Here is a 25,398-nt window from a genome sequence, read left to right as displayed (position 1 = left end):
GCCCGGCAGCAGTTCTCAATCTGTGGGTCAGGACCCTAAAGTGGGTCACAACCCCATTTTAGTGGGGTTGCCAGGGCCAGCATTAGACTCACTGGGGCCCAGGTCTGATGCTGAAGCCCGAGGGCTTGAGTCTGGGGTAGCAGGGCTCTGACCCCTCCTCCCCCCCATGCCTGGGGCTGTGGGGCTTGGGCTCCGGCCTCCTCCTATGTAGGGCCATGTAGTAACTTTTGTTGTCAGAAGGGGGTGGTGGTGGTGCAGCGAAGCGTGAGAACCACTGTGCTACAGTATTGCGGCACTGTTGTCTGGTATGACTATCGAGGCTCTAGGGTTATTCAAACCCAGTGTGGTTTCTTGCAGACAAAGTGTTTAAAGTAGACCATTCCAAAGTGAAGACCTTAGAAGCAGAGAACAAAAGGTTGAATGAAGAGATTGCAAGGCTAGAGAGAGAGAAGGAAAGCGAGCCAGTTAGTAAACCATCTTTCTACTTCTTTCAACTATATCAAAGCTGGGTCTTCCCTTATTGGGGTTCCAGGTGCTGTAATCTCACCAGTAATGTGTACATACTGAGCAAGTGGTGGGGGCAGCTGAATCGGGGGTATCTGAAATTCTGCTTCCTAAGGTGATAGGAAGGGGGCTGAGGTGCTACAAAGGAAACAATCTCCAGAGCTATAGGTATCATCTGGGACACTCAGAACTCCTGGCCCCAGCTGGTGGAAGAGTCAAGTCCAGTGTCTCAGGCTCTCATAGTAGAATCTTGCTTATTTTTTTAAACTAAAAGCTGGATATGAAATTAATACTGAGGGTCTCATTTAAAGCTCTAAATGCAAGAAAAATCTGAGTTGAAGCCTCTCTCTGTCCTTACAGAGCTGTGACTTATTACTGCAGTGCATCTGGTACATGAGACTCAAGCATTATTAGACTCCTGAGATGCATGACAGCCTCACCTCTGACCTTATTTCCTCCTGTAGGTTTTAATTTCTTAATGTTTCAATTTAGCTGGCGTTGTAATGATAAAATTTAAAATTGTTAACTCCCAAGAGCTAATTTATCAGGCTGGGAATAACTATATCTCGTAGTCTGAGACTGAAAATTTGACCCAAATAAGATAAAGGAGGGAAGAGACTTTTGGGGTAAGGATTGTACAGGGATAGACAGAATGGCAGGGTTCACCACCATTTAGGCTTGCAAGGAAAATTATCTGCCTTGGTAGCAGCTGATTCAAGAAAAGATGCAGCCGAAAATCTATCATTGAGCTACTAATGTTTCCAGTAACCACAGTAAAGCAGGGCTGATTCTTCTAAATACCAGTTAGGTTATTAACACTCTTCTTTCTCCTCAAAGGATCGTCTAGAAATGCTGAGGAAGCTGAAAGCTTCGCTGCAAGCTGATGTTGAAAAATATCAGGCTTACATGACCAATCTGGAATCTCATTCAGCTGTCCTGGATCAGAAACTACATAGCCTCGCTGAGGCGTGTGAGGCATCAGGTGAGAAGGAAGCTGCATCAGAGATGATTGATGATGATGATGCATCATCACTTCCTTTGTTGGCTAGTACTGAAGATTGAAGGCTCTGAAACGGACATACACTTACTCCATGGATGAATTTGTACTAAAGCAGATTTTACTTGGCTAGTAATCTTGTACTTTCTGGGAAAACAGTGGGGCCGTACATACAGGGATAGGTGCTTCCTGGACCAGGAGGTGCTGGATGCATCTTTAAAAGCCATGGCCTTGATTTCTAGGGGGAGAAGAATTGTCTTTTGAGGCAGAAACATGTAAGTTGTCCGGCTGTCGAGTGTGGGAGATGACAAGATTCGGGGGTAGACTCTGCCCTCTTGGACCAGCTTCCTTACAGTTGGTCTCCTTTGCTGCCTTCCCTCACTGAACTATGGGAAGAGACCAATCTTGCACCAAAGCTTTCTTGCCTCAAATTAAAGGAAAATCCCTCAGCCCTGAATAGTGAAAGCACAACCTGCCTAAGTTGAAATCCTTCCATTTAAAAAACAGTAGATCTGAGTCGATCTCACTGATCTAGAACAAAGCAGCACCGCTGGGGGAGAAGGGACATAGCCCTCTGAAATGTGCACGTAGAGCAGTGGTTCTCAAACTTTTGTGCTGGTGAACCCTTTCACATAGCAAGCCTCTGAGTGCGACCTCTCCCCCTCCCCCCGATAAATTAAAAACACTTTTATAATGGTGTTAAATACGTAATAATGCTGGAGGCAAAGCGGGGTTTGGGGTGGAGGCTGACAGCTTGCGACCCCCCCATGTAATAACCTCGTGGCTCCTGAGGCATCCAGATGCCCAGTTTGAACCCCCTGATGTAGAGCCTGAAGTGGAGATCCCATGTTAACCTACTCACAAGTGCTGTGAGGCTTAAGTTTGTAGAGAACTTTAAAGATGGAAGCAGTACACATTTGTATTACTGCTAGGAGTACACCTCACTGATGAATGGGATGTTTATACTGGAAAAACAGGGGTGGCGACACTGTGACCTTTAGCAAATGTCCAGAGATCTCTAGCTCCTCTTCTTTTTGTTGTTGATTACAGAATTGGAAGTTGAAATGATGAAGCAGGAAAATGCCCGGCTGCAGCACACTGTTGATAATCAGCTGTACGCAGCTGTAGACATCGAGAGAATAAACCATGAGAAAGATGAGCTTCAGCAAACTATCAACAAGCTTACCAAGGAGCTAGAGACGGAGCGGCAGCAGCTATGGGCTGAGGAGCTAAAATATGCAAGAGGCAAAGAGTCGGTGAGTGAAACCATTACTGGGAACTGGGACAGGCAATCTGGCAACTTTGCAGTTTTGATATTCAGGGTCAAAATACAAGAGAGAGAAAGTTGGGAACTTAAGAGGTTGCTGTCAAGTATTTTTCTAATGAAACTAAACCAGGGCAAGATGAATTTTTGTTCAATATCTTCATAAATGATCTAGAGGATGGTGTGGATTGCACTCTCAGCAAATTTGCGGATGATACTAAACTGGGAGGAGTGGTAAATACGCTGGAGGGCAGGGATAGGATACAGAGGGACCTAGACAAATTGGAGGATTGGGCCAAAAGAAATCTGATGAAGTTCAATAAGGATAAGTGCAGGGTCCTGCACTTAGGACGGAAGAACCCAATGCACAGCTACAGACTAGGGACCGAATGGCTAGGCAGCAGTTCTGCGGAAAAGGACCTAGGGGTGACAGTGGACGAGAAGCTGGATATGAGCCAGCAGTGTGCCCTTGTTGCCAAGAAGGCCAATGGCATTTTGGGATGTATAAGTAGGGGCATAGCGAGCAGATCGAGGGACGTGATCGTCCCCCTCTATTCGACATTGGTGAGGCCTCATCTGGAGTACTGTGTCCAGTTTTGGGCCCCACGCTACAAGAAGGATGGGGATAAATTGGAAAGAGTCCAGCGAAGGGCAACAAAAATGATTAGGGGTCTGGAACACATGAGTTATGAGGAGAGGCTGAGGGAACTGGGATTGTTTAGTCTGTGGAGGAGAAGAATGAGGGGGGATTTAATAGCTGCTTTCAACTACCTGAGAGGTGGTTCCAGAGAGGATGGTTCTAGACTATTCTCAGTGGTAGAAGAGGACAGGACAAGGAGTAATGGTCTCAAGTTGCAGTGGGGGAGGTTTAGGTTGGATATTAGGAAAAACTTTTTCACTAGGAGGGTGGTGAAACACTGGAATGCGTTGCCTAGGGAGGTGGTGGAATCTCCTTCCTTAGAATTTTTTAAGGTCAGGCTTGACAAAGCCCTGGCTGGGATGATTTAATTGGGGATTGGTCCTGCTTTTGAGCAGGGGGTTGGACTAGATGACCTCCTGAGGTCCCTTCCAACCCTGATATTCTATGATTCTATGAATGACTCTAACAGATTAAAAATAATTTACAATTTTGCTCTTGCTTCCAGTAGGCCTGGAATTTTTTCATGTACTTGTTTGTGCATCAGCAGCCAAGGCCTGATTCAATGCCCATTTGAATTATTGGATATCCAGACCCCGAGAGGCCACAACAGGCATGTGTATTGCTTTCAACTGTAGTTGCAGAGATAGCTAAGGAGCTTGAAATAGTCTGAAGAGCCTGAACATAATTATCCCCATTTTACAGATGATAAAACTGAGGCACACAGCGATTCCATTACCTGCTCAAGACACAGTAATTTAGTGGCAGAACTAGGAATTAAACCAAGGGGCCAGATCCTCTGCTGGTGTAAACTAGTGTAACTTCTTTGACTTCAATACAGCTATGCTGACTTAAACCAGCTGGCTTAGTGACTCAGTCCCAGTCTGATGCCCTGTCCCATGGACTGTACAGACTCAACACTCTTCTCCTCTTTCCCATGCCCACTGCTATAGTGAGATGCCCCATTTAGAAGCAGGCCCTTGTTCTTCATAAAGTTTACCAAGCTGTGTCAGTGACTAAAACCACAGGCAAGAGAGGAAGGATGGCCCAATTATGGTTAAGGTGTCAGCTTGAGAGTCAGGAGACACGGGTTCTATTTTCTGCCCTTCCAGACATCCTGAGTGTCCTTGGGCAAGTCACTTAGCCTCTGCTTCAGTTCCCCATCTGTAATATGGGACAACAGCCCTGTCCTCTCTCACAGGGGTGTTGTGAGAATAAATGCCTCAGAATGTGAGACTCAACTACTATGGTGATGCGGGCCATATAAGTACCTTTGACAGTCTTTGCATTTGTAAGGCTGGGTCGCTCGAATGTATTCTTAATTTATTTATCACTTGTAATACTCTTCCCAGCCAAAGATCTTACATTTCTTTACACAAGTCCAATTTTACAGAGCGGCAATCTGAGACATGAGGGGGTGAAGTGTTTCTTGCCCGTGTTCACAAGGGAATCTGTGGCAGAGCAGAGAACAGAGCCCAGATCTCTGCACTCCCATTCTCATGCTTTTCCACAATCTCATCTGTCCTCTTTACAGGCAGCTTCCAAGGATACACACTAGCTAATCTTCCTTGAATATTCAAGGGATAGGTGGAGCAGGCATTTATGAAGCATCCAGGAGAGGAAAATACAACTACTCAGAAAGGAATGGACAGCTAAAAACTGCTCAAGTCTATCTGTATAGGCCATTGAGCTTCAAATCACATCACATCTCTGTGCCCTGGTTTTCCCATCTTTGAAACTGGGATAATGATACTGACCGTCCTTTGTAAAGTGCCTTGAGATTGATGGCCGAAAAACTGCTCCATAAATAGCAGAAATGGTTATCTCGCTCAAAAGCTTCCAGTGCTGACTAATATTTTAAAGATTTTTTCTGAGGTCTCAAAATGTCTGTGCATCTATGAAGCCTTACCTGGCAGTGGTACCCTCTTAGAAGTGGCAACAATAGTGATCCATCATGGAAAGTTAGCAGTAGCCATGTTTTGACCTTTTCTATTCAGTGTCTTTCTCTCTTACCATCCTTCCAACTCCACATATTTCCCAGATTGAAGCACAGCTGGATGATTATCACAAACTGGCTCGGAAGCTGAAGCTAGTCCCAGCAGGCATGGACAATTCCAGAGGCCACGATTTTGAGATTAAGTTTAGCCCGGAGGATGGACCCCATTCTCTCTCCAAATACAGAAGGCAGATCAACGTAGGTGTGCTTTAACAACGGCTTTTGTTTGGAACATTTGTATGGGAACAGTCTGTGTTTCAGCTGTAAAATGTTAGGAAATACACAAGGAACGTCGTCCTTGAACATCCCTACTATAGCTGCAGTACAGTCTAGCCTGTGTGGGATGTTGCTAATGGAGCTGAGTGAATAATCGATTTTTTTTCCAGTTTTGTGTCCAACTGGAAAAATCGGGGGGGGGGGGGGGGATTGGGTGTCTTAAACTGAAACTGAATCCCCCCCCCACCCCAAAAACGAAAAACCAAAAATACTTCGTTCAGGTTAAACTCAATATTTGGATGTCTATTCTAATTGACATTTCGAAAATGCTTTTATTTTCAGGTTGGTTTGTTTTTTAGTTGAACATATATGCAAAGAAAAAGTTTCACTCATCTCTCTTTGCTACAGAATGGAGGGTGGGCGTGGGAGGCATATCAAGCCAGATTTCTTGAATCAAAGAGGGAGGGACAGACATAGCTGTTAGAAACAAAAATTACTCTGGGGGGAATTCTGCACCAAAAAAGTAAAAATTCTGCACATACTTTAAAATCCTGCATATTTTATTTGTCAAAATAACACAATATAATCATGCCAGTTTCAAATTTATTTCAAAATACCCATCAGCAAGTAGGTCTCTAACAATATAGACACTCCTTTTCCCCCAAAAAAAATTTCTGGTAAAAAAAAATTTATTTTTTTTTGACAAATAGATTCCTTACGAGGCACATTAATACAGAACTTTGTGTAATACATTTCTGTAATGTAATTCAAATGAATTTCCCACACCCATCAGAAGTATTGCAAAGATTTTGGGGAGTCCAGGGTAACAGAGGAACTGAGGGAGAGGGAAGGAGCCTGGACCTGGAGGGTTGTTCACTGTGGGCGAGAAGTATGGAACAGGGTTTTTTGGGAGGACGGAGGGATTGTTAGGGAGTTGGGGAGCCTCTCCCATGCAGACCCTGGCTGACTCCAAACGTCTCCCATTCAGTCAGGCACAGCTACCACTGTCCCTGCACCCCCATGTGTCTCAGCCTCCCTCCCCATGCAGCCTTGCACCCCAACTCCCATTTAGCCCCTGGCTCAATGCTGTCACCCTACTAGCTCCTCTGAGCCCCAGTCTGTCCCCCCACTAGCCATTCTGAACCCCAGTGGGATACCCCCTCCCCCAGCAGCCCCGTGTGCCCCACTCTCTATCCTAACCTGGTGCTGCAGGCAGGGTTCTGTGATGAATTTCTAGTCCTGGGGGAATTCTGCACCACTGGGCACGTGCAGAATTTTTTTCCCCCCTACAGGAAAAAAAATTCTGTGGCATCAGAATTGGGCAAAAGGCAGAACTGCAGCACTTCTCGGGCAGAATGTATTTTCTGCAGTGGGGAAAAAAAATTCTGCGTGTGCACAATGGTGCAGAATTTCCACAGAAGTAAAAGAGTGCAGGGATTGGATAAAATCTGCAATCCCTCAGAGGAGAATTCTAAAGCCATCTTCATCTCACTTGTTCCTTTTTTTTGTCTGCTGCAGCATGTATTGTTCCCCCTTTCCTGCAACCATTTGCAACCAGCTACACTGCTTCTATTCCTTCTCCCCTGCCGAGCTGTGCTGCCTCTTTGAAACACGGTGGAAAACACCTACCAGCCGGCTAAATCTGTCCATTACACAGATGCATCTCTGAACTGTCTGTGGGTCTTGAGTGCTGCACTAGTTTTAAAGTTTGTTATGTTAGAACAGTGACCTGCCACTGATGTAGGGCTGAGTCTTACCTGGCAGGAGTAACTTTTGTGGGGGTAGGTGGTGGGGAGAATACATGTTTTGGGATGTGGGGAGGAAACATTTCTTTAGCAGGCTGATTTTAAAAAAGAAGTCTGTTTTAAAGATGCTGAGAGATTCTGAATACCCATTAATGGGCAGTATTCAGTCAGCAATTCCTTGTAAATTTCAGAACTGTACCACATGGTTCTCTTACCTGTGTGTGTGTGTATGTATCTTTTTTTTTCAATGTGCATTACAGGTTCCGCTTATGCAGATAATAGATGAGACTGAAGAGGCAATAAGTAAAGCTAGTAACAAGAAAATAATTTTAGAGGATTCCTTAGAACAGGTGAGCTCTAAAAGCTTTATACATCTTTGCTTATGGAGTTTAGGTAGTAAACATTTTCAGAATGGTGGCCTTCAGGCAGTGAGTCAGTGGGCTATATATTATTCTTGGCATTTCTGGTTCGAGAAACCTACTGATCATACACTGTAACTTCTCTTAAATCCGCATTCTTTAACTGAACACCTGCCACAAAATATTTTCATCCAAACATGTATGGTTTGGTGCATTGAAAGCACGTAAATATCTCTGGAGGAAAGCAAACTTCCCACCTAGGTATCTAGCAGAGGGTATGGATTGCAAATCCAGCTACCGAGTTCCCTGTAGGTGTTACAGATCTCAGCTCGGTCAAGCAAGTGTGGATTTTCTCCTATTCAAGAACATGTAAGAGTAAACGAATTCAGCAAGCAGAAAGGCCTAGGCTATATAAGGTGACCTGTGTTGTAAGATGGTGAAACAACCAATTTAAGTGATAGGTTTAAACCATGAATATAGAGAGAAATTTACAGTCAAAATATATTCTTCTTTGGCAATGAGTCTGCTGCTCCTTGATTTGTTTCAGCCGAGCTCCAGACCTGAGAAGGAAATACAGGTTATTCCTAAAAAAGCAGCCAGTGAATTAACTTGAGTTGTAGGCGCTGTGTGCGCTAAGGTAGATACTGTATTGTTAGTAACACAAATAGTCATTTGTAATCAGCACCAGCAATTCACCACCTCCGCTCTCCAGCCTTCGTTGCTTAATTCGTGCAAATGAATTGAACACTGTTCCAGGTCTTGAATCTGAAATATGATACCTCTATCCTGAGCCTCTGCAACAAAGCACACTTAGGACATGTAATTCAGTAAAATAATCATTCCACAATCCATCCAACAAAAAATGGGAATCTGCTAAATGCTGAGACACTGGCTTGGTCCCTATGTTGGGTCCATGGAGAAGGTGGCAGCAGGACAAATGATCCTGTTAGCCACAGAAGTGTTCCAGCAGACAATACTGCTTGGGCTAGGTAGCGGAAACCTGGACCCCTGGACAGGGGTCTCAAACTCAATTTACCTTAGGGCTAGGGCCAGTGCCAGTCCTCAAATACTCCCAGTGGGCCAATCATGTCACTGAAGATGGTGTTCAGAAAAGAAAAGGTTTATATTGTATTTTTTATTTTGAATTTCTCAGAAATAATAAAACTATCATGCAACTTTATACAATTCTTCACCTGCCAGAGAGTTTTTAGTGTTTGCCAGACACCTGGCAACGCTTCGGTTCTGTCAGTTTGTTGATGTTTGGCCTCAGTGACTGAGCAGTTGAAACCTTCAGGATTGCAGCAAGGTGGGCATCAGATAGTTGTGTTCTGAAGTATTTTGACTTGTTTATATTCGTTGTGGAAAAAAGTGATGCTGCCTCCATGGCTGACTGCCAGGCAACTGCTGATGGTCTCTGTCCCTCTCCCCCAGCCAGTAGGTGGTGCGTGGGGGGGGGGCGGCGCCGGCACCTGCAGCAGACAGAGCTGGCAGCGTGCGTGTCTCCTCCGCGGGCTGCAGTTGGGAGGTTCTTGGGCTGCCGATTGCCCGCGGGCCGGGACTTTGAGACCCCTGCTCTAGTGTAGGAAACCAGGAGAAGCAGTTTACTGAAGGTGTGCGATAGAATAGTTAGTGCACAGGGAAATGCATTGCGTCACCCCTTGAGACAAAAACACTTACTTATTTTATAAAATATAGTTCATTAGTTTTTTTATTAGAAGTCCATTCACTTTCTACCTTTTTCAGATGCCCATTGAAAAGGGTTATCTTCCTATTGCTGTGTAAGTGCAGACTACTGTAGAATTATAGCCGTGTCACTGAAAATGATTTGCATGGGTTGAAGGTAGTGTACAAAATTTGAGCATCTGTTTATTTTTTCCAATGAAAATTTCTCATGGACTCTGCAACCGCACTAGCACCTTTCTCTGTTTCTGAGGGAACATAAATTCATCTGGCTTCCTGATGTGGGAAAATTAACATGACCTTAAATAGTTCTCCAGTATTTCCTTTATCTTAATATCTATATTGTGAGTTCAGGCTGAGCATTTATCTCTAGCACTTGAGTAAGGGTCTTTGACCTTTGTTTCAGCCCTATATAGCTAGTCTATTGTTTGAAGTTCTATAAAACTCTGAGGTTTTGCAAGATATTTCCAGCCAGCTGTACATGTGGTGGGTTTTTTTGTTTTTTTTAAACCAAATCTATTCTTGAAGTTGAATGTGGTGATAGCAGAGAAGAAAAGCAACATAAAACTGCTGAAAGAAGAAGTCCAAAAGCTGGATGACCATCACCAGCAGAAGCTCAAGGTAGGAATTTACTTTTCTAAAGTGAAAATAAATGAGAGATCTTTGAATGAGTAGGACTAAATTCTGCACTGACTTACACCCTATGTCATGCTGAATTTAGCCTGATGAATCATTATATGACTTTGGACAGTCAGCTGGTCCTCTTCTAGGTGACATCTCATGAGTAGAAACTGCTATCCCTCTGCCTAACTTCCAGCAGAAGAGCTCCCTTCCCCACACCCACCCTTTGGATGTTATTTGTTCTTGGAGATATGTTGCCTCTCATTTCTCTCTGAGTTGTCAGGTATGGTACCCAGTTTCCGGTCAGATGGAAGTATTTAGACACCCAGTTTTTTCTTGGAACAAATATCTTGTTGCAACCTTTTTCCGCAACCCTTTCTGGACCGGGATCTGCCTTGTTGATGGCTTCTCTACAGCAGAAATTGAGTCCACTTGCACCACACCGTGATGTTTTTAGGGCCCCGGACTACCTTAATCCAGTCCAAATCTCACTTGTTCCTCACTAAGGGGAGGCGGGGGTAAGAAAAAGCCTGGTGAGGTTCTCAAAAACCATTCCAGGCAGCATGCTGGTGTAAGCAGGTGCCAACATGCATGGACAGAGCAAAACTCCTTTTAAAAAAAAATAATAAAATGGTTCACAAAATATTTCAGATTTGGTACTGCAAGGACACTTCAGGGTGTGCAGCCTCTCATGATGCCTGCCTGGCTCATTACAAAACATGCCTGACCCGATGCCCAACTCATCTAGTGCAGCATTTCCCAAACTGGGGTCCGCAAGGGTACTCCAGGGGGGTCTGCAGCTCTGCTGATCAATTCCTCCCCCTCCTTCCCAGGGCCTCCTGGATGCCAGTGGTGTGCAGGAGGTGCTGGGAGGGAGGGGGAGTAGCAGGGACAGGGCAAGCTCAGGGGAGGGGGCAGAAAGTGGTGGGGAAGGCATCATGGGGGTGGGGCCTGGGGCTGAGCAGGGAGCGTGGGGGGTCCACAAAAAATACTAAATCAAAATGGGGGTCCTCGGGTTGCTAAACTTTGAGAAATCCTGATCTAATGGATACAGGAGAGAAGTGTTGCTTCCTGTTTCTTCTTTCAGAGATCTTGCTAAGTCATTTTGAACCCCATTCAGATTGGGGGCTGAGTGGCAGGCTGCCCATGAGAACAATGGCTCCTCCTAAAAGGAAAAGGAAACCTTTAAGGAGTTACTTGTTTTATTAAAGGAATCTAAGTTTGGGACTATTTCTAGTCATGTATAGTCCTCTTCCATTCCACACCATCTTGCCATACGGTTGTTGGACCTTTACCCAGGAACACTTGCTTTGCCTTTTAAAACATGCTTGTGAGTTGCACTGCTATTTGTCACCTCTTTAAACAGTTCCTTTTGGTTATATTGATACTCTTGGGCGGGGGCGGGGGTGGGGGGGAGGGAGGGAAGGGGGTCAATTTTTGTTACTAGTTGAAGTTTGTCCTGCTGAGGCCTTGGTTTGATCCTTTCATAGGGGGAATTCCTTGGGGTTGCCTGTATTCCTCTGCTGGCAGGAGGTCCACTCTCCTAGCAAGTTCTAGGACTTTAATTATTGGTGGGTACACTTAGTCTGAGAAACATGTTGCTGATCAGAATTTGTTTATCCTTCCTTAGGTGGCAGAAGAAGAAGAAAAAAGTGCAGCTGAACTGCAAGCTCTAGAGATACATGAAAACCTAATTGAGACTGGAGTCAATGAGGGCCTCAATGAAGCTATGAATGAGCTACATGAAATTCAGAAGAAGTAAGTGCAGCACATCCAGGTGTGGGTTTTTTTTTGTCTTCTTTCTTAAACAGATTTTTCCTGAGAAGTCTACTGCATATCAATGCAGAGAAAAGACCATACTCTGGAGGGTTGATGGTGAATTTCTGTAGTTTGTATAAGATTTCCTTGACTGAGTGCGTAACTAGCCCTTAGTCTTGTACATATACTATTGTTCCTATATCACTAATACATTCTCATTCCAGAACCTTGCAGTATGGAGTATTAATTTATGGCTGCAGAGCAAGAGCAGGTTAAAATGTTGTCTGTTTCAATGGAAAACTGAGTATTCAACTAAAGACAAACTTAAGAAAAGTGCCTGCTACTTTCAGTGGAAAATGGACTTTGTCGAGAAACCAAAACCTTTTCACTTTTTGAAAACTTTTTTTTTTTTTTTGACTGACCAAATTGATTTGAAGGGAAAAGCCCATTTCTAACCAGCCTTGCTACCCTGAGTCTGCCATAGTGAGTCCGAAATGCCTGTATGTGTTTGGACACATTTTCGTATACTGTGAAATTCAGAAGTTAACTTTCAATAGTAACTGGACTGTAAGAAAGGAAATCCTGTAGTTAAAGGTTCCAGTATCCTTTACAGTTCATGCATTCTCTAATATCCAGCCATGTGAAAGTTAGTTATTACACATTCCAGTGACACCAACCCCATGTCCCATCTATCAAGAGTCTGAGTTTTCAAGTTCTACAGAAAGGCCCTTAAGACTTGACACATTTGCTGAACATATAAAAATCCTAATATTATACCTTCTAGCTCTTATAACCTTTCATCAGTAGATATCAAAGTGCTTTGCAAAGGAAGTCTGTATTACCTCCATTTTACAGATGGGGAAACTGAGGCACTGAAAAGGAAAATGCTTGGCCAAAGTCACCAGCAGGCTAGTGGCAAAGCCAGGAATAGAACTCAAATCTGAGTCCCAGTCCCCTGCTTTATCTTGTGCCATGCTACATAAACCATGTACGTTCAAAGTCTAGCCCTATACATATAACTGCAGAATGTTAATATTTTAACAATACAAAGCACTTATAATATTGTTGTGTAACTAAGATTTATCATTTTAGTCTACATCTATATATAATACCTAAAAATACTCCGGTGTACATGGATGATTCAATGCCTTTACAAAGTTTTTGATATATTTGGACTGATTTAAAAATGGATTGGGAGAGATTAGACGTAAGGTTATTGTAATGTCTGATCATGCTGAATTGGCTAGATGTTTGCTAAAGAATGTATAAACTGTATAGATACTCAGTTTTATCTATAGTCTTAGTTTCAGGATTGGATTTTATTTGAAATTGGATTTTTATTTTATTTAAATTACAATTTTGTATAAAAATAAACAAAATGTTAAGGCCTAAATTTATTCTCTTAAAACGTTAAATAAAAAAAATATGCTGAATCCATGAGCCTTGATTTAAAAAAAAACAAACTGAGTTAATAGCTGCTTTTCTATATAAAAGATGTTTTTCCTGAGTCTAACTTTTGAGGTCAAACTTTTTAAATATGGCACAATGGTCAGCTTGAGTAATTTAGGAGACTGTCTTATTTTCAAGAGACTTAGGTGAGACTAGGAATTTAAACTGTCACTTTCATTTGAAAATTTTCCCAGGCTTACCTGAAACAACCAGTTTAATTCACTGAGTACAGTTAATCTCTGTTTAATAAATCATTTAGTTGTAAATGTGGAACGTGCTTTGATAAGAGATTATCTATCCAAAATATTTAAGGTGGTATTTTATATGCTGTTTGGAATTTAAACAAACACAAGTTACCCATCCTAATACAGCTTGACACAAATCAGAGCAAAAAGTAAATTATCTAGTAAATAAGCAATATCATTCACCATTTTCTAACATACTAAAAATGTACAGTTAATCTGAAAATATTAAGATACATAATTGCTTAAATGTAGATAGTTCTAGTGTATCCTCTTAGGTAGCAAAAATATGCACTAAATCTAGTGAAAAGGCTTGAGTTGTAAATTAATGTTTTAATAGTTTCATCAACCAATGAGAATGCACGTTCCTGTAGAAAGAAACTGAAGTACAAATGGAAAAGTAGGTTAAAATCAATTATTTAAACCGAGGCTTTCCACTTGGTGATTTTTAAATTGTCTTGATTTAAATTATCCAGCCTATTGAATTTTTCTAACATTTATTACATGTCAACCTTAAAATGAAGGGGTTTCTCTTTGGCCTGGGCATGCAATTAAGGGAATGTATTTGTATTCCTCAGGCACCAGATTGCTGTGAGGACAACAAATGAAGAGAAAATGCAAATGCTTGATAAATTGTACCATGTCTTGGAGATCGTGGCTTTTCATGTAGGGTCTGTAGAGGTAAGTCACACCCATTACTAGGAAATGTACATTGCCCAAAAGGCAATTTACGGTCAGTTCATTTCCACTCCACCCCTCTTTAATTCTCTCTCCCCATGTCCTGCCCAGTTCATGGCAGGCTATGAAGAAAGAGGTGGTCCGTTCTCCCCAGAAGTGTCTGTCTCTCTCTCGGGAGTGACTGGTGTCTCCAAGCTCCTTGGAAAGAACAAATCTCTCTCCTGTTTGTCTGGGCATGCTGAACCTTGTTCCTTCCTGTACAGAAAAGTCCACAACTTCTCCCAAAGGGACACCATAGTAAATTCCATGTGGATTAAAAATGTGCTGAAACTAACTGCCATGTGCAAGCAGAGCACCCAACCAGTGTGTGGTGTTGGGAATAGCAGCTGAATAGTCTCTTGTTCTAGGGTTCTTTGTATTGATATTTCATGACTGATTGCCTTAGTCATATATACACGCTCATACTCCATAGCTCATCTTCCCTACCTTCCCTTCAAATTATTAACAGAGCCAGTAAAGCGACTAGTCTACTGGTAAAATGGCCCCTTGTAATGCTTCCACTGTCTAACCTCTTACCAAAAAGCTTGGGTGCTGCTAAAGTACAGCACCATGCCCTGCCAACCTCACCTAAAACAGCTGTCACCACACTGATTGAATGTAGGGTGAAATAGCAGTAACAATTGCAATTGTTCTTTCTGGGCTGTATTGGAAAAAGGAGAAATTAGAGGTCTCCAAATACGTGAATTGTTGGTGTTCAGTACTGTCGAGGTAGGTGGATGTTCTAGCTTGTTCAGACCTTCCGTTATCAGAAATGTAGAGATCATTTTGGAAAGATGACAGTAGCCTCTCCTGTAGTGTTCAAAGGCCTACTTACCAATCTGCAAAGGGTGGGATGTGATTTATAGTTTGCATTACAGTAGCAGCTAGAGGTCCCAACATCTTGTACTAGGTGCTGTGCAGAGACTGTCCTTGACCCAAAAAGCTTATGTTCTAAGTAGATAACACAAACTGTGGGAAGGGAAACCGGCACAGAGGGGGCCAAGGATTCACTTAAGGGCACCTGGCAGGGAAATGACAAGTAGAAATAGCACTCTGGGCTCCTGACCATCCCTAGAGCTTCTGCTTCACAATTAATGGTGCCAGTACCTTTGTTCATGGAAAACAATTTTAATCAAGAGGACTTAAAGCCATAAAAGATGTGTAGTTTGCTGTGTAAATCATCTGGGTGAGTGAAAGTATTGGGCCATCAAAGTCCCTTCTAAAATGGAATTACACTTGCAGTGACTGTGCAGGGGATGGCTACAGAAGTGAGATGAATGCTTAGGCTATTGGACACAAGCTAGGTGAGGTAATATTTATTGGACCAACTTCTGTTGGTGAAAGGGACAAGCTTATGAGCTTCACTGCGCTCCTTCAGGTCTGGGGAAGGTGAATGGTTAGGACACTGTAATCCAAGTGCAAGACTCCGATTGCATGTTTCCAATCTGAAATATATACATTAATAGGAAGGAGAAATGTGGAAACAACTAATGATAGACTAGGAGAGAGAAGAGGCATACTTAGATATTAAGAGTGAAATCCTGCACTATTAACTTCAATGAAACTGGGATTTCTCTGAAGGTTTGTACCAGGAAATAGCAAAAAAAAAAGTCTTAGGTCTGTGAATAAGAGGGATTATGCCACAGAGCAGAGAGCTACCAGTCACTCTGCAGACATTTAAGAGGGATCTAAAGCTTCCTAAAAATCAGCAAATTATCCAAGCTTCTTCAGTGTTCTGCCCTGCTAACCTCCCTCAAGAACAAGATTGGCTTTTATACCATCAGCCTATGGGTTGAGATTTAATAGGCAACACGGCTGTGTCTCATTCACAAGAACTCCTGGGGATCAGATTTGTGCCCTAGGAATTTACAAAGTGTGGTGGCTAGCAAACACAGCTGTTTTTAACCTGGTTACTTTACTATCAAGTCAGCTCTTGGAGTTTATTTGATTAATTTTTTTATTGAAGAAACCAGTTTTAATATTTAAATTATAGATAGATGGCCTGATACCAAATGCAGTGAATAATAATAAAAGATGCACATGGTGCTGACACAAGCGCCATGTCTTTTAGGTTAAAAAAGAAAGTTGGAAATCTCACTGGTAACATTCTCTTCGTAGAAATACCTGGCTGAGCAAAATGAAAAAGCTGATATGGTGTTTGAAGAATTTATGTCTGAAGATCTCTTGGACAACGGGAAACAAATCCTAGCCAACTATAAAAGTAAAGCTGATGCTCTATAACCCTTGCATGGAGGACTTCACCTAGGCATTTTTTCTGTAGCACAACTGTAATGTGGTCCAGTCCTACATTCCTTCCACAAAGTCCCAAGGAAGTCAATCCAATGATAGTTACATATGTACAAGGACTACAGGATCTGGTCCATACTGTGCTGTCTCTAAGTATATATTTATTAAATTCTTACAAATGTAAACTATGTATTTAAAAATGAATCAGTCAAAGGTATTTTGTAAAGATTTTTGCTAGCAGTTGGTGTAGTGGGTTTTTTTTTAAGAACCTTGGGTTTTGCAGGCAGATGTATATCAAGCTCTAGGATTTAAGACACGCTTTGCAGTAGTGTCCATTAATTTTGGATGCTCCGCTTGGAAAGCATGCAGCACTCAAAACTGAGTGGCTGCTTCTGAAAAATGTTTGCTAGCATGCTGAAACTATTCACCAAGAACGGGTATTGAGCTATAGCACGTGGCGCACTCTTTGCCCCTGAGAGCTGTACCATCTGGGACAGCACATCTGCTGTTATGATACTGAGCCCTTCTAACAATGGTTATGTATTGAATCAGATCCTTCAAGCAGAACAAAGGGAGAGTCAGGGCTATAACGCCTAACTACTCTGATCGATCTCTCTTGCTTCTAGCACATAGGAATGAGCGTACTGCATTAGGCTACTGTTCCAGCAACTCCCAGTCTTGAGGAATGGCTACTATCACGTAGTAGGATTAACATCTAATGACAGTGAATTCCTGAGGTCAACTAGGTTGGGTAAAAAGCATTTCCTTTTATGAGCAGAAATAAACTAGACCACGCAGCCTCTTAATCTACACTTAAGTCACATGTAGAGTACAGGCACAGCATGCCCAGCTTACAGTGGTATTAACAGCACTGCTTAGGTGAACAGAGTGCCCTACACACTGGAACCCCCAGGAGTACCTCCTTGTTCTACAGAGCTATTTTTAGCAGTGTAACATCCTCCTACTCAAGCCTTCCCCTGCCCCCATGAAAAGCTCCAGCCACTTCCCACTCTTGAAGACTTTTGCCATGGCATACAGCTAGCCACTGCCGTGACAAGTGTGAACAGAGCCTGTGCTCTCCACACACCATCAGTGTAAACAGAGCTTAAGAATGGGCAATCTGCGGGGAAGAAAATCTTACCCATCAGTAATGCTACAGCTAGGCCATGTCGTGGGCATTGCTGAATAGATGCAACTTAGCTGTGGGCTAAACGTCTCACACTATTATGTGCCCCTGAATGGGAGGCTACCACTGAGGGACAATGTAGGGCCAGATATGTAGCATGTACCTCATTTGCCATTGAAGTTCACTCCCTTATGGTCAGTTGTCATCACTAAAGAATTTTGGCTTGTTCTCTGAGATGTACAGTACAAAAAGGAGAAGTGAACCCCCTACCTTGAAATCCTCAGGCCTTGCTCTCCAAGGGTATGTCTACACTATGGAATAAGGTTGAATTATAGAAGTCGTTTTTTTAGAAATCGGTTTTATATATTCGAGTGTGTGTGTCCCCACAGAAAATGCTCTAAGTGTATTAAGTGCATTAACTTGGCGGAGTGCTTCCACAGTACTGAGGCAAGCGTCGACTTCCGGAGTGTTGCACTGTGGGTAGCTATCCCACAGTTCCCGCAGTCTCTGCTGCCCATTGGAATTCTGGGTTGAGATCCCAATGCCTGATGGGGCTAAAACATTGTCGCGGGTGGTTCTGGGTACATATCATCAGGCCCCCCTTTCCTCCCTCCCTCCGTGAAAGAAAGGGCAGACAATCGTTTTGCGCCTTTTTTCCTGAATTACCTGTGCAGACGCCATATCACGGCAAGCATGGAGCCCGCTCAGCTCACTGTCACCGTATGTCTCCTGGGTGCTGGCAGACGCGGTACGGCTTTGCTACACAGTAGCAGCAACCCACTGCCTTGTGGCAGCAGATGGTGCAATACGACTGGTAGCCGTTATCATCATGTCTGAGGTGCTCCTGGCCACGTTGGCCAGGAGCGCCTGGGCAGACATGGGCGTAGGGACTAAATTTAGAGTGACTTGACCAGGTCATTCTCTTTAGTCCTGCTGTCAGTCCTATTGAACCGTCTTATGGTGAGCAGGCAGGCGATACGGATTGCTAGCAGTCGTACTGTACCATCTTGTGCCGGGCAGGCAAGAGATGAGGATGGCTAGCAGTCGTACTGTACCATCTTCAGCCGAGCAGCCATGAGATGTGGATGGCATGCAGTCCTTCTGCACTGTCTGCTGCCAGCCAAAGATGTAAAAGATAGATGGAGTGGATCAAAACAAGAACTAGACCAGATTTGTTTTGTACTCATTTGCCTCCTCCCCCGTCTAGGGGACTCGTTCCTCTAGGTCACACTGCAGTCACTCACAGAGAAGGTGCAGCGAGGTAAATATAGCCATGTATCAATCAGAGGCCAGGCTAACCTCCTTCTTCCAATAAGAACAATAACTTAGGTGTACCATTGCTTATTGGAACCCTCCGTGAAGTCCTGCCTGAAATACTCCTTGATGTAAAGCCACCCCCTTTGTTGATTTTAGCTCCCTGAAGCCAACTCTGTAAGCTGTGTGGTCAGTCGCCCCTCCCTCCGTCAGAGCAACGGCAGAAAATCGTTCCGTGCCTTTTTTCTGTGCAGACGCCATACCAAGGCAAGCATGGAGGCTGCTCAGCTCACTTTGGCAATTAGGAGCCCATTAAACACCACACGCATTATCCAGCAGTATATGCAGCACCAGAACCTGGCAGAACGATACCGGGCGAGGAGGCGATGTCAGCGCAGTCACGTGAGTGATCAGGACATGGACACAGATTTCTCTGAAAGCATGGGCCCTGCCAATGCATGCATCATGGTGCTAATGGGGCAGGTTCATGCTGTGGAACGCCGATTCTGGGCTCGGGAAACAAGCACAGACTGGTGGGACCGCATAGTGTTGCAGGTCTGGGATGATTCCCAGTGGCTGCGAAACTTTTGCATGCGTAAGGGCACTTTCATGGAACTTTGTGACTTGCTTTCCCCTGCCCTGAGGCGCATGAATACCAAGATGAGAGCAGCCCTCACAGTTGAGAAGCAAGTGGCGATAGCCCTGTGGAAGCTTGCAACCCCAGACAGCTACCGGTCAGTTGGGAATCAATTTGGAGTGGGCAAATCTACTGTTGGAGCTGCTGTGATGCAAGTAGCCCACGCAATCAAAGATCTGCTGATATCAAGGGTAGTGACCCTGGGAAATGTGCAGGTCATAGTGGATGGCTTTGCTGCAGTGGGATTCCCTAACTGTGGTGGGGCCATAGACGAAACCCATATCCCTATCTTGGCACCGGAGCACCAAGCCGGTGAGTACAGAAACCCCAAGGGGTACTTTTCAATAGTGCTGCAAGCTCTGGTGGATCACAAGGGACGTTTCACCAACTTCAATGTGGGATGGCCAGGAAAGGTACATGACGCTCGCATCTTCAGGAACTCTGGTCTGTTTCAAAAGCTGTAGGAAGGGACTTTATTCCCAGACCAGAAAATAACTGTTGGGGATGTAGAAATGTCTATATGTATCCTTGGGGACCCAGCCTACCCCTTAATGCCAGGGCTCATGAAGCCGTACACAGGCAGCCTGGACAGTAGGCAGGAGCTGTTCAACTACAGCCTGAGCAAGTGCAGAATGGTGGTAGAATGTGCATTTGGACATTTAAAGGCACACTGGCGCAGTTTACTGACTCGCTTAGACCTCAGCGAAACCAATATTCCCACTGTTATTACTGCTTGCTGTGCGCTCCACAATATCTGTGAGAGTAAGGGGGAGACGTTTATGGCGGGGTGGGAGGTTGAGGCAAATCACCTGGCTGCTGGTTACACGCAGCCAGACACCAGGGCGGTTAGAGCACAGGAGGGCACGGTATGCATCAGAGAAGCTTTGAAAACCAGTTTCATGACTGGCCAGGCTACAGTGTGAAAGTCCTCTTCGTTTCTCCTTGATGAAACCCCATGCCCCTTGGTTCACTCTACTTCCCTGTAAGCTAACCACCCTCCCCCCTCCCTTCGATCACTGCTTGCAGAGGCAATAAAGTCATTGTTGCTTCACATTCATGTATTCTTTATTCATTCATCACACAAATAGGGGGATGACTACCAAGGTAGCCCAGGAGGGGTGGTGGAGGAGGGAAGGAAAATGCCACACAGCACTTTAAGCACAGCACTTTAAAAGTTTACAACTTTAAAATTTATTGAATGCCAGCCTTTTTTTTGGGGCAATCCTCTGTGGCGGAGTGACTGGTTGGCCGATGGCCCCCCCACCGTGTTCTTGGGTGTCTGGGTGTGGAGGCTATGGAACTTGGGGAGGAGGGTGGTTGGTTACACAGGGGCTGTAGTGGCAGTCTGTGCTCCAGCTGCCTTTGCTGCAGCTCAACCATACACTGGAGCATACTGGTTTGGTCCTGCAGCAGCCTCAGCATTGAATCCTGCCTCCTCTCATCACGCTGCCGCCACATTTGAGCTTCAGCCCTGTCTTCAGCCCGCCACTTACTCTCTTCAGCCCCCCACCTCTCCTCCCAGTCATTTTGTGCTTTCCTGCACTCTGACATTATTTGCCTCCACGCATTCGTCTGTGCTCTGTCAGTGTGGGAGGACAGCATGAACTCGGAGAACATTTCATCTCGAGTGCGTTTTTTTTTTCTTTCTAAGCTTCACTAGCCTCGGGGAAGGAGAAGATCCTGTGATCATTGAAACACATGCAGCTGGTGGAGGAAAAAAAAGGGACAGCGGTATTTAAAAAGACACATTTTATAAAACAGTGGCTACACTCTTTCAGGGTAAACCTTGCTGTTAACATTACATACATAGCACATGTGCTTTCGTTACAAGGTCGCATTTTGCCTCCCCCCCACCGCATGGCTACCCCCTCAACCCTCCCCCCTCCCTGTGGCTAACAGCAGGGAACATTTCTGTTCAGCCACAGGCAAACAGCCCAGCAGGAATGGGCTCCTCTGAGTGTCCCCTGAAGAAAAGCACACTATTTCAACCAGGTGACCATGAATGATATCTCACTCTCCTGAGGATAACACAGAGAGATAAAGAACGGATTTGTTTGAACGCCAGCAAACATACACTGCAATGCTTTGTTGTACAATGATTCCCGAGTACGTGTTACTGGCCTGGAGTGGTAAAGTGTCCTACCATGAAGGACGCAATAAGGCTGCCCTCCCCAGAAACCTTTTGCAAAGGCTTTGGGAGTACATCCAGGAGAGCCGCGAATGCCAGGGCAAAGTAATCCTTTCACATGCTTGCTTTTAAACCATGTATAGTATTTTAAAAGGTACACTCACCAGAGGTCCCTTCTCCACCTGCTGGGTCCAGGAGGCAGCCTTGGGTGGGTTCGGGGGGTACTGGCTCCAGGTCCAGGGTGAGAAACAGTTCCTGGCTGTCGGGAAAACCGGTTTCTCCGCTTGCTTGCTGTGAGCTATCATCTTCTTCGTCCCCAAAACCTGCTTCCGTATTGCCTCCATCTCCATTGAAGGAGTCAAACAACACGGCTGGGGTAGTGGTGGCTGAACCCCCTCAAATGGCATGCAGCTCATCATAGAAGCAGCATGTTTGGGGCTCTGACCCGGAGCGGCCGTTTGCCTCTCTGGTTTTCTGGTAGGCTTGCCTCAGCTCCTTCAGTTTCATGCGGCACTGCTTCGGGTCCCTGTTATGGCCTCTGTCCTTCATGCCCTGGGAGATTTTGACAAAGGTTTTGGCATTTCGAAAACTGGAACGGAGTTCTGATAGCACGGATTCCTCTCCCCATACAGCGATCAGATCCCATACCTCCCGTTCGGTCCATGCTGGAGCTCTTTTGCGATTCTGGGACTCCGTCATGGTCACCTCTGCTGATGAGCTCTGCATGGTCACCTGCAGCTTACCACGCTGGCCAAACAGAAAATGAGATTCAAAAGTTCGCGGTTCTTTTCCTGTCTACCTGGCCAGTGCATCTGAGTTGAGAGTGCTGTCCAGAGCGGTCACAATGGAGCACTCTGGGATAGCTCCTGGAGGCCAATACCGTCGAATTGTGTCCACAGTACCCCACATTCGAGCCGGCAAGACCGATTTAAGCGCTAATCCACTTGTCAGGGGTGGAGTAAGGAAATCGATTTTAAGAGACCTTTAAGTCAAAATAAAGGGCTTTATCGTGTGGACGGGTGCAGGTTTACATTGATTTAATGCTGCTAAATTCAACCTAAAGTCCTAGTGTAGACCAGGGCTAAGGCAATAGATGCCATGTAAGTACTAATTCTTCCAGCAGAGTGCTCCATCAACAAAGTCACAGCTTTCCTCCTGCTATTAGTTCATCTGCTCTTTCTCCTAGGAACTGATGGGGTGGTGGAGAGCCCTCACAGCTTGTAGCCAGTGGTGCTTGATTACATTAGGGTAATATTCTTTTGGAGCACAGAGTGGCGTTACCTCCTGGCAGAGGTACCACATAACTCCATGCAGCCTGTATACCAGACTTCCTTTGCAGGCATCATCCTCTCATAACTTCTGAAAGGATAAGTCCTTTCCACCTCCAGGTAGGAAGCCCTACAGCAGGAAAGAGTTTCATGCTACTTCCTTGTCACCAATAATCTTAGAACTGAACACATACATCAACAGGTTCTAATTCCATAGGGTGACCCTATTCTCATATATTATCTGTATTAAAACAAGTTAACTGAAAAAGTCACAGCTGATCAGTGAATTCTGGATGTACTTAATAAAGGCTGTTGCTATAGCCAGGGCCCCATGCACTCTGCTGGTTTTTATCTCTTGCTACACATCTATGTTCTAGCATCTGAGCTTTCATTTAAAACCGCTTCACAGTTAAGGCTATCTTCACAACAAGGAAGGGAAACAAGTGGAAGCTTGTTAAAACACAGCCTTTAAAAATCCTTTATTACTTTTTGTCAATTTAGTAAATTAATACCAATAAACAAATCTGGAAAATCACAGATCACATTCTGCTGCATGAATCGTTTAAGCATCCTTAAATGTTCATTGACAAGTTATTACAAACCCTCAAAATAATTTCACTATTTTATACTATTTACAAAGCAAAAGGCAATGTCCAGAGCAGTATGTTTGGTACCTATTGTGCTGGATGGGTAGAGTACAACAGGAGAGTTGTGGACACGGAGAGGTAGGTCTGTCAGGAATTCATCAGGGGAAGGTTTCCTGTAACATGGGTTATAAAACACCTCAGCAGATGGATGCCAGAATACTCTATGGAACTGTAGAAACAAAGATTTACAGGTTCAGGTCGTTGCTTCCTTCAAATGCAGGTGCCTAATTCTGCTAAACTGCCACCGTCCCTTGGAGTAAGGGGTACCTGCAAAGTCATCCAATTGTTTTTGATACATTAATAATTTAGTCTCACAAAAATCAGGAAATTTATAGTTTCTGCAGCAACTGTAACTTTACCTACTGAATGATCACAGAATGGAATCAGCAAAAAATGTTATGGCACATCACAGATTCTCTTCCTTTAGCTTTATGGTAGAAGGAAAGACTTGTCTTTCTGGTGCAAAAATGCAGCTTCACAAGAGTTCGAAACTGCAGCTCTGTAGTGTGCTAAACATTTTCTATCCAATGAAATTAGTTGTTAATTCTTCCATTTAGTTCATTGCTGCAATAATAAGAGTTGCTGAACTCTGCAGCTGAGGTTTATAGTGCAGCAAACCTTAGTACAAGTTTAACAACTTCACAAGACGTTCAAAGTAAGGTGATGTTTAATATTTTTACTAGGGCTCTCTGCTGAGAATCTTTTAAACAAGGGAAAAATGTTACACAGGATTTTTACCACTTAATTTAAATGTCATGGGTCAAATCCTGGCCTATTGACTTCAATGTCCCAGGATTTCACTTACATTTCTACATAAAGGAGCTACACTTGAACTTTCATCAGCTATAGAGTACTCAGAAATGGAAGCTTGGCTGTGGCTCATCACTTAATTCAGGATCTCATTATAAAGGGACATTATCACAACAGTTACAAACTGGTGTACTCTTTTACATGTTCTCCTCTTACAAAAACCAGTGCTGATCTCCCCAGCACCCTCCCCAAATTGACAATTGCTCACTGCTCAATATCAAATAAAAAAAATCCTGATCCCATATGCTAGAAGCTAATAAGGGCACAGCAACCCTTGGAGAGGAGCTATGATACTAAAAGCACAGGCTTTGGATAGTCACTTATACCATACCAAGTGGCTATAGAACATTACACCGCTCTGATTTTTGGTAGCATTTTGCACTAAGGTAAGTGACTTCACAAAGTGCAGAGGAATGGATATCTGGTCTATCTCAAGCTCTGCTACAGGTTTTCGGTGTGTCCTTGGCCAAGTCACTTAGGAGCCTACATAGCTTTGTGGTTCTAGACCTTAGCATAGTTCTGCTCTGAAAATGGATACTGTAAAAGGAGTGTTTGGGGGGTCACATGTTTGACGTGCTCAATTTACACAAAGAGATTTTTTAAATTGCCACAGTCTCACCCCAGAAACTGGAAGTCAAGCTGGGTTCTTTCCAACACATCCATCACCCGTACAAGATTCTATATGCTAGATTCCATTCAGTTAAGTTTGTACCACATGGCTGGGTTCAGTAAGGTGGTACCCATGTAACCAAGGGCAGAGCTGGGCTTAAAATCAGAAACTGGTTACCTGGTCTGTTAATGCTGGACCAAAACAGAACCCAGCTCCCTCTCCCACAGTTGTGGAGACTCTGGAGGGCTAACAGGACTAAGAACACTGAAGTTAAAGTTGCACATAGGCAGCAGAGCCGTTACATAAGATGCCATTTTGATGTGATCTTTTTCAGAGTAGAACTGCATGTTAGCCTCTCTGCCCATTCCCGCATCTGCAGAGGGGATACTTTGCATACAGTCTGAGAGCAAAGTAGCGTTAATTTGTATTGGGCAGCATGATTGCAAGTACTATCCTTCTTATGCCTAAGAAAGCCAAAATCATTTC

The 25,398-nt window shown here is 44.1% G+C and overlaps 1 protein-coding gene and 1 pseudogene across 7 annotated transcripts in view; one reads left to right on the top strand and one right to left on the bottom strand.

Annotated features, from left to right (window-relative positions):
- LOC311520481 (kinetochore protein NDC80 homolog) overlaps nucleotides 1-16,639 on the top strand; it is a 28,819-nt pseudogene extending 12,180 nt beyond the window's left edge. Inside the window, exons 9-17 of the transcript XR_014714712.1 lie at nucleotides 358-464; nucleotides 1,342-1,486; nucleotides 2,552-2,757; nucleotides 5,444-5,596; nucleotides 7,620-7,709; nucleotides 9,927-10,019; nucleotides 11,650-11,777; nucleotides 14,047-14,149; nucleotides 16,304-16,639. The product of XR_014714712.1 is annotated as a kinetochore protein NDC80 homolog (transcript). The remainder of the gene's footprint in view (nucleotides 1-357; nucleotides 465-1,341; nucleotides 1,487-2,551; nucleotides 2,758-5,443; nucleotides 5,597-7,619; nucleotides 7,710-9,926; nucleotides 10,020-11,649; nucleotides 11,778-14,046; nucleotides 14,150-16,303) is intronic.
- A 5,542-nt stretch (nucleotides 16,640-22,181) lies between these two features.
- The window catches only part of GTPBP8 (GTP binding protein 8), a 49,394-nt gene continuing 46,177 nt past the window's right edge, over nucleotides 22,182-25,398 (bottom strand). Inside the window, exons 7-8 of one of the 6 annotated variants that reach the window (XR_014711604.1) lie at nucleotides 23,520-23,661; nucleotides 22,182-22,324 (exon numbers count right to left, since the gene is read on the bottom strand). Coding sequence is in view for 3 of the 6 variants with exons in the window: in XM_084627925.1 (XP_084484051.1) it covers nucleotides 23,580-23,661 (82 nt within the window). In the remaining 3 variants the exon portion in view is untranslated. The other 5 variants (XR_014711605.1, XR_014711606.1, XM_084627925.1 and 2 more) reach the window with 5 other exon arrangements.

Source organism: Lepidochelys olivacea (genome assembly GCF_965140295.1).
Source record: "Lepidochelys olivacea isolate rLepOli2 genome assembly, chromosome: 1".
NCBI classification, from domain to species: domain Eukaryota; kingdom Metazoa; phylum Chordata; order Testudines; family Cheloniidae; genus Lepidochelys; species Lepidochelys olivacea.
Note: the sequence above shows the minus strand (reverse complement) of the source record. Positions and strands in the feature narration are given on the sequence as shown.